We start from the raw sequence: 18,326 nt of genomic DNA, 5'->3' as shown, positions 1-18,326 counted from the left end.
AGTCAGAAGCGATCTGCCTTTGTCATTTAGAGAGACGTTTCCAAATTGCACCCCAATTTCCCTCCCCTGCAACTGATTGACCAACCATTTCTCAAAAGGGCTTTTTGAGCTCTCTCTCTCTCTCTCTCTCTCTCTCGCTGTCTCTGTATTTTTTTAATGTTTGACAGCAAGAAGATAGTCATGTCTTGCTTATGTAATTAAAATTAAACAAGCCCTTCGTTAAAAACACACAAACCCAGGAAGAAGAGAAACCAGCAAGGCCAGTTCAGGCAGATCCACCCTGCCCCTTGTCACACCTGTCTTGTCCCCCAGCAAGCCCTACCTGAGGCTGAAATCCATTTCTCACACATAGACCTCAGACATCAAACCTTGGAAAAAATACAGGAAAGAGATTTTGTAACTTTCCCCCTCTGTGACTTTTCATACGGCTAAATCCTCTCACTGTCTCTTCCCTTTCTTTCTCCTCCTCCTTTTTCTTCTTTCTGTCACTTCTGTTTTGGTGAGCTCTGTCATTAAAAACACTTTAAAGCCATGTCCAGCCTAATAAGTTATACAGAATCTGACTCTGTGTGTGTGTGTGTGTGTGTGTGTGTGTGTGTGTGTGTGAGAGAGAGAGAGAGAGTTTCACTCTGTCGTCCAGGCTAGAGTGCAGTGGCACAATCACAGCTCACTGCAGCCTCCGCCTCCCAGGTTCAAGCGATTCTCCTGCCTCAGCCTCCCAAGTAGCTGGGATTACAGGTTTGCGCCACCAAGCCTGGCTGAATTTTTTTTTTTTTTTTTTGAGTTGGAGTCTCACTCTGTCACCTAGGTTGGAGTGTAGTGGCATGATCTCGGCTCACTGCAACCTCCGCCTCCCAGATTCAAGCAATTCTTCTGCCTCAGCCTCCCGAGTAACTGGGACTACAGAAGTGCGCCACCACGCCTGGCTAATTTTTGTATTTTTAGTAGAGACGGGGTTTCGCCATATTGGCCAGACTGGTCTCGAACTCCTGACCTCAGGTGATCCGCCCGCCTCGGCCTCGGCCTCCCAAAGTGCTGGGATTACAGGCGTGAGCCACCACACCCAGCCAATTTTGGTGTATTTTTAGCAGAGATGGGGTTTCGCCATCTTAGCCAGGCAGGTCTCGAACTCCTGACCTCAAGAGATCCACCCACCTCGGCCTCACAAAGTGCTGGGATTATGGATATGAGCCACCACACCTGGCCAGAATCTGGCAGTTTTAACAGAAAGCAGAGCTAGGTACTTAGAAGTAGAAACTAGATAAGCAAAACAATAATTGATTATATTTTAAACACATTAAGCTCTTCATTTCTCTTCTCTTCCTCAACAGAAGCAAGTAGCTGTCTGGAAGGAGATTGGAGGGGTTGCGGTGGGGGAGCGGGAGTCTTAGGGCCCATAATGGGTTTCAGAAAGATTGGTTACTTTCAGGGGGATGGATCCACTAAGTAAATAGATTACCAGCCCAGCCAACATAGTGAATCCCCATCTCTACTAAAAATACAAAAATTAGCTGGGCGTGGTGGTGTGCACCTGTAGTCCCAGCTACTCGAGAGGCTGAGGCAGGAGAATTGCTTGAACCCAGGAGGCAGAAGTTGCAGTGAACCAAAATCACGCCACTGCACTCCAGCCTGGCCAACAGAGCAAGACTCCGTCTCAAAAAAAAAAAAAAAGAAAAAAGAAAAGAACATTAGAAGTCAGATTTCTTTCTTTTTTTTTTTTTTTTTTTTCTTGAGACAGTGTCTCGCTCTGTCACCCAGGCTGGAGTGCAGTGACACCATCATGGTTCACTGCAACCTCGGACTCCAGGGCTAAAGCGATCCTCCCACCTCAGCACCCCCAAGTAGCTGGGACTACAGGCACACACCCCCACGCCCAGCTAATTTTTAGTGTATTTTTTGTAGAGACGAGGTTGCCCAGGATGGTCTTGAATTCCCGTACTTAAGGGATCCACCCACCTCAGCCTTCCAAAGTGCTGGGATTACAGGCGTGAGCCATCGCGCCCAGCCGAGTGGTAGAGATTTTAAGAGCTGGGATGAATGGAAGATTGTTGGTCATTCGCGTTTTTAATCGGCTTTATCCAGAGAAGAAGGCAGCTTTCTTCTGTCTTCATGACAGGAGGTACTTTTACAACTGAGAGCTGAGTCATCTACCAAAGTTAAGCTCTCACGTTCCTTGGGGAGATAGGAGTAGTATCTCCTTTTATGTTCACATTTCAAAGAGATAGTTCCCTGGGTCCTGGTCACTCACACCTGTAATCCCAGCATTTTGAGAGGCCAAGGCAGGAAGATCGCTTGACCCCAGGAGTTCAAGACCAGCCTGGGCAACATAGTGAGAGCCCATTTCCTGGGCTATAAATTGGCAAGAGACTTTTTATTTTATTTTTTGAGATGGAGTCTCATTTCGTCACCCAGGCTGGAAGTGCAATGGTGCAATCTCGGCTCGCTGCAACCTCCGCCTCCCAGGTTCAAGCGATTCCCCTGCCTCAGCCTCCTGAGTAGCTGGGATTACAGGCACTTGCCACCACATCTGGCTAATTTTTGTATTTTTAGTAGAGATGGGGTTTCACCATATTGGTCCGGCTGGTCTTGAACTCCTGACCTCGTGATCCACCCACCTTGGCCTCCCAAAGTGCTGGAATTATAAGCATGAGCCACCGTGCCTGGCCAAGACTTTTAAAGAGATTTATATCCATCTCAAATGGACAAAGAAATAACCTACAATGACAGGTTTTCTAAGAAAAGGGAGGTAAGGGGCCTCTGTGGTTAGATCCTCTGAATTCTGAGGGCCTAGAGGCAGGAGGAAGCCTGTCTAAAGTTTAGTCAAGCTAAGGGAAACGTCATGGCAGTGTTGGTACACTCTATAAAGCTGACCGGCCCGCATTGGAAGTTGAGCTCTACTGCTTAATAGCTGGGTGACCTAGGGCAACTTTCTCAACCTCTCTAGCCCTGATTTACCCATCTTGTAAAATGCAGATGATTAACACTTACTTCACAGGATGGTTTTGTAGATTAAATATATTCATCCAAGTACAGCACTTAAAACAAGTACCTGGCACATAATAAACGTATTATTTGCTGTGGGTTAATTACTTCACCATTCTGAGCTTCAGTTTCCCCAATCATCCCATCTGAAACTATGTGGAAAAGGCAATGAGATGATGGCTGCAAACTGATAGCGTAGACTGGGCATCTAGTAAGGCTGTCTTTAATCACTAACACAGCCGGGCACGGGACCTCACATCTGTAATCCCAGCACCTGGGAGGCAGAGGCAGAGGGATCATCTGAGCCCAGGAGTTCGAGACCACCCTGGGTAACATAGTGAGACATCAATCTCTACAATACAAATAAAAGTTAAATTAAAATTTAAAAATCACTGCCATGCATGGTGACTCACACCTGTAATCCCAGCACTTTGGGAGGTCGAGGTAGGTGGATCACCTGAGGTCAGGAGTTTGAGACCAGCCTGACCACATGGAGAAACCTCATCTCTACTAAAAATACAAAATTAGCCAGGCGTGGTGGCGCATGCCTGTAATCCCAGCTACTCGGGAGGCTGAGGCAGGAGAATGGCTTGAACCTGGGAGGCGGAGGTTGTGGTGAGCTGAGATCATGCCATGGCACTCCAGCCTAGGCATCAAGAGCGAAACTCCATTTCAAAAAAAAAAAAAAACACTAATAATCCCAACACTACATTTACCATCACTGACGTTTCCCTCTATACATGTATTACAATGTATGTGTTTCAGAATAAGAGCTCATACTCTTATTGATGTTCTATTTTGTTGCTATACTCATTATTTGCTATTGTTTTGTTACCTCACACTACTCCCTATTATTAATAGTAATATTAGCTACCAGTAGTAATATTGGCAATATACTGTTATGATCTCACTATTCCCCACATCTGATCCTCCTCCCATCAAGCAGTTGCAAAGCCTGCCAGGAACTCTCTCATTCTCAAGCCAGGCTTTTCCCCTCCAGTGCCTCTAGGGCCAGGCCTTCACCTGATGGGAAGAAGATGGAGGTGGGGCTCAATCTCCAAGTCCCCAGCACCAAGCAAAGACCAACAGCAGCACCCTCGGGCCCTACAGACAAATGAGATACAGTAGGTGAGCCCAGTTAATTACTTTTTTCTCTCTCTCTCTTTTTTTTTTTTTTTTTTTTTTTGAGACGGAGTTTCACTCTTTTTGCCCAGGCTGGAGTGCAGTGGCGTAATCTCAGCTCACCACAACCTCTGCCTCCTGGGTTCAAGTGATTCTCCTGCCTTAGCCTCCCGAGTAGCTGGGATTACAGGCATGTGCCACCATGCCCAGCTAAGTTTGTATTTTTAGTAGAGATGGGGTTTCTCCATGTTGGTCAGGCTGGTCTCGAACTCCGGACCTCAGGTGATCCGGCTGCCTCGGCCTCCCAAAGTGCTGGGATTACAGGCATGAACCACTGCGCCCAGCCTTAATGACTCTTAGTAAACCAGATGAAGCCGGGTGCAGTGGCTCCTGCCTGTAATCCCAACACTTTGGAAGGCCAAGGCAGGAGGACGGGGCATCATATCAAGACTTCATCTCTACAAAAAATAAAATTAGCCAAGTGTGATGGGCTGAGCCTGTAGTCCCACCTACTTGGGAGCCTGAGGCAGGAGTTGGAAGTTGCAGTGAGGTATGATTGGGCCACTGAAGTCCAATTTGGGTGACAGAGACCCCATCTCTAAAAAAATGCAGACGGCTGGCTGGATGGCAAGATGGGTGGAGCCTAGGGAGGGCACACAAACTCATTAGACAAAGCCGTCTGTTCCCCGGCATTGCTAAAAGCCCCATTCACCCCTCCATGCCGCCTAATGGTTTCGCCCAGTTTCCCCCTCACCAGTGGGAACACCCAAATGCGGGCTAGACCCCAGGAGATGAAAGTTCAACCGCAACTTCCCCCGGGGCTGTGGCTCTAAGTCCGATCTCTCTCCTGTTAAAGGCTTTATGATGCCCACCCTAGCTCAGCTAGAGCGGTCATTGCGAGAAACAAGGTGGAAGCGACTCCTTTAAAGCACTATACAAAGTCATTAAATCTTTATTGAGGCATCTGTGTGCCAGAAACTGATCACACACAGGCATAAGGCACGGTCCCTGCCCTCGAGGAGCTCACAGTCTAGTAAGGAAGACAGATGGGGAACCGATTCCCCAAAGATGGGGGGAGTAGGGGAGGCAGTGCTTAGAGTGGGGAGCCATTGTCCCACCCACCCCACACTCCAAAGTCCAGGCTGGCTAGAAGAAAGTGAGTAGGAAGCTTAGCATCCTCTCTCTCACCTTCCCTGTGACAGCAGACTTCTCTCACTCTGTCCTAACATCACAAGAGGACAAGCGGAGAGACAAGGATGAGAAGAATACAGGTACTGTCCTCAAAAAGCTAGAACACCCCGGCAGGATATATACAACAGTATTTTATTTCCCAAAGCCGCAAACCAGCGCAGCAGAAGGTGGGGATACTGGGGAATGTTGGAAAAACAGGGCCTGGGCCAGCCCAGTCCAGTGGTGGGAACAGGAAGTGATGGGAAGAGGGAGTACCTAGGGCCAGAGAAGTATGTGAGAGGGAAATTTCCAGGTGGAGAAGCTCACAGCAGGACACCAGCAGCCACGGCCAACAGAAGGGCTGCCAATCCAGCCGTGGGAGCCACACCGCCTCTATTATGGGGCTGCTGGGGCCCCCCTTTTGCAGGATACTGCCCCGAATTGCTGCGGTCCTGGTGGCCAGCGGCGCCTCCAGTCAACCTGGGCTCCTCATCCTGGGAGGCCTCGTGTTCTGCTCCCTGTCTCGAAGTCTGACTGGTTGGGGCTGGCATGGGTTTGGTGGTGGATGTGGGTCTCACTGAGGCTGAGGTAGAGGTGGTGACAGACGTGGTTGAGGCCACAGATACGGTTGAGGCCACAGTCGTGGGCTCTGGAGGGGGCAGCCGGACAAGGGGTGGGATTCGAGGGGAGAAGTAGGTCTTGTTGCGGAGGTCAGAGTTACAGCGGGACCCCTGGCAACAGGAGCCACTGAGCGTGAACCCTGGGCCTGTTACTCCATCCCGAGTGCAGAATTCATCCTGGACACAGCCCCGGACGGGCAAGGACACAGTCACATTAGCTACAGGAAGGAGACACAGATAGGTCAGTGGCTGGAGGGAAAGAGGTTGACACAGCCAGAATGAAACTTAGAGGCATCAGACAAGAACAGAGAACCCCACTGGGCGTGGTGGCTCACGCCTGTAGTCCCAGCACTTTGGGAAGCAGAGGCAGGGGGATCACTGGGCAACAGAGTGAGACTCTGTCTTGAAAAAAAAAAAAAAACAGAGAACCCCTCAAAATGAGACAGAAGGTCTCTGCATCCATTAATCCCAAAATCTAAACTCAGGTGCTACTATGAGAAACAGACAGACTCACTGTCTTTGGCACATGGTGGATTAACATTTTCCATTGTGCTTTGAATGGAAATGTGTGTAGGCTGAAATAAAAATAGTGCTTACAACAAAGGTTTAGACTGAGATACAAGACCTCTCACAAGACCACAGGGCAGAACAAACTTCCTTTACAACCCTCCGGCCATTATCCCCCTAGCCTTCACCCCAGCTTTTACTTCCCCAACAGAATTCAGTCTTAGAGTCAGAGCTACATTCTCCCCACCAGGCTCAGTGGTTCACGCCTGTAATCCCAGCACTCTGGGAGACCTAGGCAGGGGGATCGCTTAGCCCAGGAGTTCAATACCAGCCTGGGCAACATGGACAGACTCCACTGTTACCAAAAATAAAAGTAACCAGTCGTGGCGGTGTACCCTTGTAGTCCCAGCTACTTGGGAGGCTGAGGCAGGAGGACTGCTTGAGCCCAAGAGGTAGAGGCTGCAGTGAGCTATGACTGCGCCGCTGCAGTGAGCTATGATTGCGCCACTGCACTCCAGTCTAGGCGATAGAGCAAGACCCTGTCTTTTAAAAAAATTAGTAATAATAAAATTAAAAAGAACTACATCTTTTTAAGCATAGCTGGCAAGGGAATGGGGTTTGAAGAACTTCATTTTCCATGGTTACATCTCTCAATACTCTGGGACAGGCGGGGACCCCTTCTGAGTTTTAAGGGCTAAGAAACTAGAGATTCTCCGCAGTGCCTGGGCAGAAGCTTGGAGGCTTAAATACCTCTTAAGTACCTGGCAGCCCTCTATGGAAATGTATTTCCCTCCAAAACACTCTTGGACAAACCATCACTGTCCCCACACTATTAATACGTTGGGGGAAGGGACTGCATTTTCCATGATCCCCTACGATACAAGCATTTAGGCCCCACGGTTCCCAGAATGCATCGCAGGTGAAGGAAACGCTTTGGGTAAAGGGCTCCCTACTGCCCAGGGTGATTCAGAAGTGCTACCACAACTCCTGTAGGTCCCGTGCTCCAGGGCTCCCTCACCTGCGGTCAAGGTGACGTTGCCGTCGAAGCAGCCATTGTAGACATGATCGCTGGCGTTGTAGCAGCTGACGACCGGCGGCGATGTACCCTGGCACGCCTCGCGGCTCAGGCCCACACAGCTGTAGCACTCCACGCCGTTGGGCGGGTATGCACTCTCATTACCTGCGAGGGGGGCCCAGAGGAAGAAAAGGCGTCGAAAGGGTTCGGGAACCGCAGCGCGTCTTCTAGCCCCGCCCCTAAGGCGTGACACCCCCCGCCGCACTGTGAATAACCCCGCCTACCAATAGCCCCGCCCCAGCGCGCAACCTCCTGGTGCCTACAGCCAGAAAGTCCCGCCTGCTGCCTCTTGGCCCCGCCCTAGAGTATAACCCCCACACCCAGCCCAGGCCGAGTACTCCCGGCTCCGCCTCCATCTTGGCGGGCCCGAATGTAGCTCCGCCCCCACAGCTACGGCCCCGCCCCCACGGACCTGCCGGGTCGAGCGCCCGCGAGGTGAGGTTGAGCTTGGCGTTGCAGCGGTCCTGAGCGCATTGCTGCAGCTGGATGAACGCCAGAAGCCCGTGAAGATCCAGGCCGCGGTCATTCTTGCCGGGGAGTCCCGAACCGCAACCCCGCACTGCCATCGAGAATTGTCCGTGGACTGGGCAAAGGGACAGGGGCGGGATTAGCTGTGGGCGTGGTCTCAGATGGAGCGTAGCCCAGAGTTGGGTAAGGTCTGGGAGGGGCGGGGCCTCAAATAGGCCAACACCAGAGGACTGACAGGCAGGAATTGGCAGATTGGCGCCCCCAAAGAGCCGCTCAGAGCGGAAAGAACGACCGAAGGAGGCAGGAGCGGGGTCATGGAACGGGGGCTGAACCTCAAAGAGGTGAGTCGGAGGAGACATCCCGGTTGACAGGGATGGGGAGGTCTCAGTGGTGGAGCAGAAAAGGTGCATAGGATGTGACCTCGTTCCAAACCTGAGCTCTCCCAGTCCGCCCCACCCAGTTCTCAATTCTCTGCTCCTCGCCCTTGTAATCGTTAATAGAGAAGCCCTGGCCTGGGAAGAGGGGCGAAGCTGTGTCGCAGGGTCCTGGATAGGCTGAAAGGGAGGGGTGGGGCCGCGTTAAAGGGGCGTGGCCAATCCAGAAACGACTATAAGGAGGCTGGGCTGGGCCGGAGGATCCTCCATTGGTGTGCGTGGCCCGGGGGTCCCCACTCACTGGTCTCCACCGCCCCGACTGCCTCGGTGCAGACGTCCACGCCCGGCGCGCACTTCACCGTCTTCATCTTGTGTGGGGAGCATCCGTCATCAGCTTTTTGCACGCAGCTGTAGCACTCCAGGGCCTGCGCTCCTGGGGGAGCGGAGCCGAGTAGACCTGAGCCCTCCTTGCTAAATCGTCCTCCCCCAAGAGAGAAATAGTCCTTCCCATGGCCCTCTGTCCCGGGATGAGACAGTCCTATTGCACACACTTTTCCAGGGCAGGAGTAGGGAAAAGCTTTCCACAAATCTGGAAGCACGGGAATCACTGGACCCTTTTCCTTCACACCCACTATGCCAACCGTGGGCATGTCCTTCCCACAGCCCCGTATGCCCACTGTAGGCGATCCCCGCCATGGAGCCCCTCATCCCGGGGTAGGAGAGATACCTCCTCATAGTTTTCTGCTCAGAAGGAGAGAACTTCTCCCACAGTAGACTGTGCTAGACTATGCTCAGTGAGGGATCCCTTCCCACAGCCCCCTTCTGCTCAAATGAGAGAACTCTGCCCACAGCTTCTCTGCCCAGGACAGGGGACTTTTTGTTTGTTTGAGACGGAGTCTCGCTATGTCACCAGGCTGGAGTGCAGTGGCACAATCTCGGCTCACTGCAACCTCTGCCTCCCGGATTCAAGCGATTCTCCTGCCTCAGCCTCCCGAGTAGCCAGGACTACAGGCGCGCGCCACCACGCCCAGCTAATTTTTGTATTTTTAGTACAGACGGGGTTTCAACATGTTGACCAGGCTGGTCTCGATCGCTTGACCTCATGATCCGCCCGCCTCGGCCTCCCAAAGTGCTGGGATTACAGGCATGAGCCACTGCGCCCAGCCTAGGAGCAGGGTACTTCTTTCCACAGCTTCAGGATGGGAAATTTTGCCCACAGTTCCCCCTGTCCGTGTGGGGAACCCTTCCTACTGCCCACGGTGGAGGACGCTTCCCACTGCCTCCTCTGCTCAGGATGGGGAACTTTGCCTACAGTGCCCTCTGCTTATGCGGGGATCCTTCCCACAGCCTTCTCTGTAGGGGGCCAGAGGAGCCTCTTCCCTAGGAGCCCCCATTCTACCCCTTCCACCTCTCCGGGCAGCAGACCCACCTCTGCAAAGCAGCAGCAGCAGCAGCAGCCAGCCTGCGTTCCAGATCACGGCCTGGGCACCTGCTTTCCTGGCGGGGTCCATGGCTCCGTCCTGCTCCCTTGGCGTCCCCCCTGGGTGTGCCGCCTCCCAGCCCGGGCCCTCTTACCTGAGCCCAAGATGAGTAACCTCGCCCCAGGCAACCCCAGCCTTGCCCAACCGGGCCAACTCAGCGTCGGCTGTGGGGCGGGGCCCCGCCCCTAGGCGCGTCATCCACAGGGAGAGCGGTCCCTGCCCTGTGAAGTTGCCAAGGAGGGAAAGGGTGGGAGCTGAGGTTCCCTGACAGCTCGCGGGAGAAAGTCTGTGTGTGTTTGGAGTGGGGGAGTAGTGGGGCTTAAAGAGAGGCTGGGGCTACTGACATTCAGTGTTTATGAACTGTTAAATGAGCATCTACAGTGTGCTCGGCTTTGGCCTGGGTAATGCTGGAGATGAAGACAGAACCAGTGCCTGTCCTGGCAGAGCTCACCCTCTGATGGGGGAGACAGATACTAATCAAATAATCGTACAAATTGTTGTTTACCACAGAGACTAAGACACTGAAGGAAAAAGTGTAGTGATACAAGGAGATGTGGAGTCTAGGAGTGGGGCCTGGTCGGTGAGGGCTTCCTTGAGATTATCTGAGATGCAACCTCAAAGGCATGCAGGATTTAGCCAGCTAGAGCAGGTCAAGAGAGGGGCACAGTCCTTTACAAGCAGAGGGACCAGCACGTGGGAACACCTGGAGGTGGGAGGTAGGATGGACCATTCAAACACGGAAAGGAGAGCAGTGCTCCTGAGCTCAGAAGGCCATAGGAGAAGGGCAGGAACTGAGATGAAAGAGTCAGGCAGAGGCCAAGACCCTCAGGGCATTAGAGGCCCTGACAAGAGATGTGGATTAATTATGAGAATAGTAGAGAATCTTTAAGAGGGTCTAAATGAGCTGGAGGACGTGATAGATTTGCTTCTTAATATGATCAACGTGAGAAATAGTGCAGCTAGCCATCAAGAAGTAAATGGAGGCCGGGTGCAGTGGCTCATGCCTGTAATCACAGCACTTGGGGAGGCCGAGGCGGGTGGATCACTTGAGATCAGGAGTTTGAGACCAGCCTGGGCAACATGGCAAAACCCCATCTCTATAAAGAAAAAAAAAAAAAAATTAGCCAGGTGCAGTGGCATGTACCTGCTGTCCCAGCTACTCGGGAGGGTGAGGCAGGAGAATCACTTGAGCCTAGGAGGTGGAGGTTGCAGTGAGCTGAGACCGTGCCACTGCACTCCAACCTGGGCAACAGAGTGAGACCCTGTCTCAAAAAAAAAATTTAAAAAAAGTAAGTGCATCGAGAGTAGGAGATTTGATTTTAAAAAAGGAAAAAGAAAAAGAAGTGAATGGCAAAAGAGAGTGGTTGATTCGGCCAATGGAATATTACACAGCAATGGAAAAGATCCAACACCTGATATATGCAGCAACATATCTCAAAAACTTTGTGTTGGGGCCAGGCACAGTGGCTCACACCTGTAAACCCAGCACTTTGAGAGACCAAAGTGGGAGGATCACTTGAACCCAGGGGTTTGAGACCAGCCTGGGCAACATAGTGAGACCCCCATCTCATTTTATTTTTAAAAAAGAAAAAACTTGGTGTTGAGTTTAGAAAGCCTTAAACAAAACAAAACAGACTGTGTAACTCAATTTATATGAAGTTCCAGAACAGACAAAACTAACCAGTGGTGCCAGAAATCAGAACACAAGTTACTTTTGGGAGGGCATCACCCCAGAAGGAGCAACAGGGAGGAGCTCCCACGATCTTCCTCTAGGTGACAGCCGCATGTGTGTACAGATACGTAGAGAATCACTGACTCAGGCCTGTCACTGGATGTATGTTATTCTTCAATGAAAACAAGGTAAGAATGTCACTGTGACCTCCGTATAAAAAAGGAAAATGACTCTAGAAGCGGTGAGAGAGAAGGCCAGGAAACCAACAAGGTGCCGGGTAGTTTTTCAGGGAAGAAAGAGCAAAACAGCCCCTAACAGCTGGGAGTTGGCCTGGCACAAACAGTGAGGCCATGGAGTTCAACTACACATAATTTCACAGAGCACCAACCTGGACAAGGCCACACTGCAACAGTAAAGGATCAGAAAAAAATCAATGGCCTGGGAAACACAGGGAAACCTCATCTCTACTAAAAATACAAAAAATTAGCTGGGCGTGGGGGCGTGCGCCTATAATCCCAGCTACTTGAGAGGCTGAGCTGGGAGAATCACCTGAGCCTGGGAGGTTGAGGCTGCAGTGAGCTGAGATTACGCCACCGCACTCCAGCCTGGGCAACCAGAATGAGACCCTGTCTCAAAAAAAACAAAAAACAAAGAAAAAAAAAATCAAGACCAATCCATAACCATGTCTGAACACAGAAACAAACAAGATCATTGTGCAAACCACAGAATGACTAAGCATCCCCATATCCTGGCTAATATAATTGACTGCTTATATTTATATTACAACTTTAACCTCACTTTGTTTCTCCTGCCTCATAAATGAGATTTATGCAAATGCCTAATCACAGCATTACTCCTTCTCCGTTTAACAGTATCTAAACTAGAATGAGGCCCCACTTCCTTGCACCATTCCCAAGACCACCACACACAAGCCCAAATCTTAAAATCAATCCTTTGTGGCCAGGTGCTCACACCTGTAATCCCAGCACTTTGGGAGGCCAAAGGGGTGGATCACCTGAGCTCAAGAGTTCGAGACCAGACTAGTCAACATGGTGAAACCCTGTCTCTACTAAAACTACAAAAAATTAGCTGGGTGTGGTGGCACACACCTGTAATCCCAGCTACTCGGAAGGCTGAGGCAGGAGAATTGCTGAACCAAGGAGGCGGAGGTTGCAGTGAGCTGAGATCGCCCCACTGCACTCCAACCTGGGTGACAGAGCAAGACTCTGACTCAAAAAAAAAAAAAAAACAATCCTTTCTAACACCCTTTTACTTAGACACCTCACAGTTACCTCATGGTGTGCTTTCTCCCTCACTGCAAGAAGCAATAAACCCAACTTGTTCAACCACAGATGTGTCCCTGGTGGAGAACACTGACACAGGCCAGAGCGGATGTACTTGGCCAAGGGTGTCCTAAAGGAAAGGTGAAGAATGGAAAGATCTAAAATATTTTAGGAAGAAGAACAAGTAGGGATTACTGATGGATCCGATGTGAGGGAAGAGGAAGTGGGAGGTTTCCAAGCTGATTCCGGACAGTTCTTGCCATAAACCACATCATGACATTAATACCAATGGTAACAAAAGTTATAATAACAACAGTGACTGAGTATCGAGTGTTTGTTTCTCAGAAACTATTTTGAACAGGGGGCATGCATTATCTCATTTAATCCTCACCTGTAAGTATGGTTATTATCATTTATTAACCACCTACTCTGTGCTTAGCACTTTCTGTGAATCCTCTCTGAGTGTCACGACAGCTCTGCAAAGAGAGAACTAAGTCTCATTTCACAGATGGGGAAACTGAGGCTGGAAGAGGCTTGGAAGTGGCAGAACCAGGATGTGAATCCAGGGCTGTCTCCAAAGGCCCCCAGTGCCACTTGCCAAAGTCAGAGCCTGGCTTTAGGCCTGAGAGTATGTTTTGCAATGACCCTTAGTTTTACAGCCACAGACGCATGCATTTGAATACCAACTCTGCCCCTAATCTGCTGTGTGACTTGATCAAGTGGCTCCAATTCTTTGATGTTCAAAGGCCTCCTGTCTAAACAAAAACTATGACAAAAGCACATGTATGCAGTGCTTCCTCGGTGCCAGGCAACTTTCCACACCCTTTACACACAATCCCATGAGAGATTTCTATGATAGTCAATTTACAAATGGGGAAATCGAGGCAGGCATCGGGGGCTTAACAACTTGCTCAGAGTCACAAAGCTAGGAAGTGGGGGAGATAGTATTTGAACTCAGGCAGTCTGGCTTAACTAACAATACCTACAATTAGGTACGTGGGTCCACTGGATATCAGCTGTGAAACTTTGATAATTACTTGGCCCCTGTGTGCCTCAGTGTCCTCATCTTCATCCATAAAATGAAGGTCTTAGTAGTACCTACCTCATAGGGCTGCTAGGGCGTCAATGTTAAATATATGTGAAATGATTAAAATAGGGTCCAATTCTAGGAGCTATGAAAGCATTAGTTTTTATTACTAATAATGGGTTAAGGGCCAAGCACAGTGGCTGGCGCCTGTAATCCCAGCACTTTGTAGGGGCTGAGACGGGCAGATCACTTGAGTCCAGGAGTTTGAGACCAGCCTGGGCAACTTAGTGAAGTCCCATCTCTACAAAAAATACAAAAATTAGCCAGGTGTGGTGGTGTGCACCTGTAGATCCAACTACTCGGGAGGCTGAGGTGGGAGGATCACATTGAGCCTGGGAGGTCAAGGCTGCAGTAAGTTGTGATCACATCACTGCACTCCAGCCTGGGTGACAGAGAGAGACCCTGTAATAATTTAAATAGATTGTTAGTATTACTATTATTATTAATAGCCCCCACTTCTTGAGTTCCAACCATGTGCCACAGAGGGTGGTGGGCTCTTATACAAGCAATCTCGCCTTGAATTCCTAACGAGGGGGTAGAGGGGAGGATCTCTTTCACAGAGGAAGACTCTGAGACCCAGAGAGAGGAAGGTATCTGTTCAAGTTCACACAGCAAGGGAAGTGGCAGAGTCAGATGTCAGACCTGGCTACATGGGGCTGGCTCACTGTCTGATGACGAGACAAGCAGCGGTCGTATTTATAAAGTATTATCTGTTCCCCAGACCCTGTGAGGCACCCCCCGCTCCCAACAATGACGAGCACTTCAGTCACCTGGGTGAGGTCACTTGGCATCATGCTGAAGCTCAGAGAGAGAAAGTGAATGACTCCTTGTGAAGTCATTCATTCAGCACTGGCCCCTGCCCGCCCCCCCACCTCCCAGCCTTAGAATCTTAGCCCCAATTCTTTTTTGTTTTTGTTTTTTTTTTTTTTTGAGACGGAGTTTCACTCTTGTTGCCCAGGCTGGAGTGCAAATGGCGTGATCTCAGCTCACCACAACCTCCGCCTCCCGGGTTCAAGCAATTCTCCTACCTCAGTCTCCCGAGTAGCTGGGATTACAGGTATCCACCACCACACTCGGATAATTTTTTCTATTTTTAGTAGAGGTGGTGTTTCGCCATGTTGGTCAGGCTGGTCTCGAACTCCCGATCTCAGGTGATCCACCTGCCTCAGCCTCTCAAAGTCCTGGGATTACAGGCGTGAACCACCGCACCCAGCCCAAGGTGTCTTTTTTATAATAAAAGGACCGTCTTTCATGGTAGAGTAAGGCAGTGGGCAAAATGTCACGTCTGGAAGTGGACAGACACATTTTAATCCTATCTCTGCCACCCTCTTGCTGTGTAACCTCAAGCAACTCCCATCTCCCTCTCTGAACTTCGGCTGAAAACCCCTACCTCCTGAGGGATAGAGCGGGGACCCAGTGAGGGACACGCAGGGTGAGACAAGCGTTATTATTGTGTGCTGCTCTGAAGCAGGAGGCCCTGCAGGTCCCAGCTGTGTGGGAGAGTTTCAGGGAGGAACCCCAACTGGCCAGACCGGAAGAACTAGCATCTCGGGAGGGAGTGGGACCCAGGGTGGAGAGGTACCTCTTGCTCAGGCCTGCCCGGATTCTGGGCACTGACCCCCACCTGGCCCATGACCAGGGAACACAAGGAGGTTTGAATGCAGGGCACCACTTAAGCCTGCTGCATGGTAGGTGGCTGGCTCTTTGAGATCCTTTGCAGATTTTATGGCAAAGAATCTAGAATCTGGCTCAGGGGTCAGTGCAGAGGCAGCCGCCCGCAATACAGATCACTCCCAGGCCTCAGACAAGCCCAGGACCATATTCACTCTGGGTTTCTCGTCTCCCTGTGGCAGAGCAGGCTCTGAGCCCAGTAAGGTTCCCAGCCTGACTCAGGCCCACTCCCTCTGGGACACACCATCTGGGACAAGTTAGGGAAGGAGTGGAGTTGGGGACAGGGCTGACTGTATAATTTTCCGGCCCCAGTGTGAAATGAAATGTAAAGACCTGGTTCAAAAGGCAGGAAAGAGGCTGGGCAGGGTGGCTCACCTGTAATCCCAGCACTTTGGGAGGCCGAGGCAGGAGGATCACCTGAGATCAGGAGTTCAAGACCAGCCTGACCAACATGGTGAAACCCCGTTTCTACTAAAAACACAAAAAGTTAGCCAGGTGTGGTGGCGCACGCCTGTAATCCCAGCTACTCTGGAGGCTGAGACAGGAGAATCGCTTGAACCTGGGAGGCGAAGGTTGCAGTGAGCTGAGATCACACCATTACACTCCAGCCTGGGCAACAAGAGCGAAACTCCGTCCGTCTCACAAAAAAAAAAAAAAAAAAAAAAACAGGAAAGAGTGTTATTAAAGGTACTGAAATAGAAACACTGTTTTGTTTTGTTTTTTTTTTCATTTCTTCTGCCTCAATCTCTTTTTTTGGAGACAACCTCACTCTGCCACCCAGGCTGGCGTGCAGTGGCACAATCACAGTTCACTGCAGCCTCTATCTCCCAGACTCAAGCAATCCTCCCACCTCAGCCTCCCAAGTAGCTGCCACTACAGGCATGTGCCACCATGTCCAGCTAATTTTTAGATTTCTTTTTGTAGAAACAGGGTCTTGCTATGTTGCCCAGGCTGGTCTCAAACTCCTGGGCTCAAGTGATCTTCCTGTCTCAGCCTCCCAAAGTGCTAGGATTACAGGCATAAGCCACTGCACCCGGCCCTCAGCCTTTCTCTTGACCCCTCATGGTGTTTAATGTTATGTTCCCTTGGGCACAGAGATACTTGTGGGACCAGCACAGACCTTCAATGGTGGCTAGGGATCCTGCCCCACAACGTGGGCAACCTGGCTGGGTTCCCCGTCCCACCAGATGCCCACCGCCATGTTCCACCCAAGATACCATGAGGCACGAGTAGCCAACCCTGGTCTTGTGGCATGCCTGCAACAGGGGTGGAGGGTGCCAGTGATCAGGGGCAGAGTTAAGAAGGGGACAGGCTAGGCGCAGCAGCTCACGCCTGTAATCCCAGCACTTTGGGAGGCTGAGACGGGCGGATCACTTGAGGTCAGGAGTTCAAGACCAGCCTGGCCAACATGGTGAAACCCTGTCTCTACTAAAAATACAAAAATTAGCCGAGTGTGGTGGCCAGTGCCTAAAATCCTAGCTACTCAGGAGGCTGAGGCAGGAGAATCGCTTGAACCTGGGAAGCAGAGGTTGCAGTGAGCCGAGATCGCGCCACTGCCCTCCAGCCTGGGTGACAGAGTAAGACTCCATCTCAAGAAAAAAAAAATGGGGTGAGGACAAGAGTGGAAATTTGTCCCAGAGGTGCGGCTGCCTCATCATGCTTTCATTGTCTCATTAGTCTTAGCTTACAAAACAGAAATTCAAAGATAAATTTACCAATTTCTACACGGTGACCACAGAGCGTTAAACCCAAGAGCAGGGCTCTTCTGAACACGGGGAGCTGTCGTCTACATTGGTCAGATGTCCATGAAGCAGGATTCAGTAAGGGGCCTGGTTTGCAGAGGGGCTGGGGGATGAACTGATCCAAGAATCCAGATGCCACACACCTGAAGGTAGAGGCCAAGGGACACTTAGAGTCCCAGAGGACCTAGGAATTTGGGTGTCTGCACTCCCAGGACTCAGAGCACTATATCTGGGTCCTCAAGGGAACTTTTTGAGGCAGGAAAGAGCTGTCTCCAGAGTGACAGCCTAGAGTGCTCAAGTGGGGGACCCTGGAGGACTGTAGAGGCCCAGAACAGGCACCTGAACCGGCCTAGGGTTCAGGGAGAACTACTTGAAGGGGCACCATAGATGAGACCTGAAGGATGAAGTCAGCCAAAGAGCTCTGCCTGCCTTGTTCATGACAGTCCCCAGCCCTTAGCATCACTTTCCCATCCGTTTATTCAACCACCAGATGTTCCCTCCACACCCAGTACGCACCAGGCCCTCTGCTGTACCAAGGGCTCAGTGGTGACCAAGACAGCGCTCACTCCCAGTCCAGAGCAGGAGACAGACTCAACAGCAGTGATGATCCTGGGTAGTCAAGGCCATGATGAGAGAAGCACAGGATAGAATGATCAGGGTTGGGCATGGGGAGGCACAGGTGGAGTGGTCAGGGTTATAATGAAAAGCCCAGGGCCAGGAGCAGTGGCTCATGTCTGTAATCCCAACACTTTGCGAGGCTGAGACAGGCAGATCGCTTGAGCCCAAGAGTTGGAGCCTAGCCTGGCCAACATGTTGAAACCCCATCTCTATTAAAAATACAAAAAAAAAAAAAAAATAGCCAGTCATGGTGTGGTGGCGGGTGCTTGTAATCCCAGCTACTCGGGAGGCTGAGGCAGGAGAATCGTTTGAACCTGAGAGGTGGAGGTTGCAGTGAGCCGAGACTGCACCACTGCACTGCAGCCTGGGCGACAGATTGAGATTGTCTCAAAAAAAAGAAAAGCCCAGAGGAAGCATCTGACCTGCCAGGACAATCAGGGAGGGCTTCCTGGAG

General features: G+C 50.9%; 1 protein-coding gene across 3 annotated transcripts; it reads right to left on the bottom strand.

The window, feature by feature from the left end:
* Positions 1–5,036: 5,036 nt before the first annotated feature.
* LYPD3 (LY6/PLAUR domain containing 3) lies at positions 5,037–9,937 on the bottom strand. 3 transcript variants are annotated; one of them, XM_025367133.1, is made up of 6 exons: positions 9,759–9,829; positions 9,596–9,606; positions 8,620–8,748; positions 7,889–8,059; positions 7,420–7,581; positions 5,039–6,112 (listed from the first exon to the last, which is right to left on the bottom strand). In XM_025367133.1, exons 1-6 carry the CDS (start codon positions 9,827–9,829, stop codon positions 5,598–5,600), a joined length of 1,059 nt encoding a protein of 352 aa, XP_025222918.1. In that variant the 3' UTR covers positions 5,039–5,597. The 3 variants fall into 3 exon arrangements, with proteins under 3 accessions (XP_025222917.1, XP_025222918.1, XP_025222916.1); XM_025367132.1 differs by lacking the exon at positions 9,596–9,606 and having other exon boundaries at positions 5,037–6,112; positions 8,620–8,751; positions 9,748–9,937; XM_025367131.1 differs by lacking the exons at positions 9,596–9,606; positions 9,759–9,829 and having other exon boundaries at positions 8,620–8,993.
* Positions 9,938–18,326: the final 8,389 nt, after the last annotated feature.

This window comes from Theropithecus gelada, chromosome 19 (assembly GCF_003255815.1).
Source record: "Theropithecus gelada isolate Dixy chromosome 19, Tgel_1.0, whole genome shotgun sequence".
NCBI classification, from domain to species: Eukaryota; Metazoa; Chordata; class Mammalia; order Primates; family Cercopithecidae; genus Theropithecus; species Theropithecus gelada.
The sequence above is the reverse complement of the archived record's forward strand: the minus strand, read 5'-3'. Positions and strand labels throughout refer to the sequence as shown.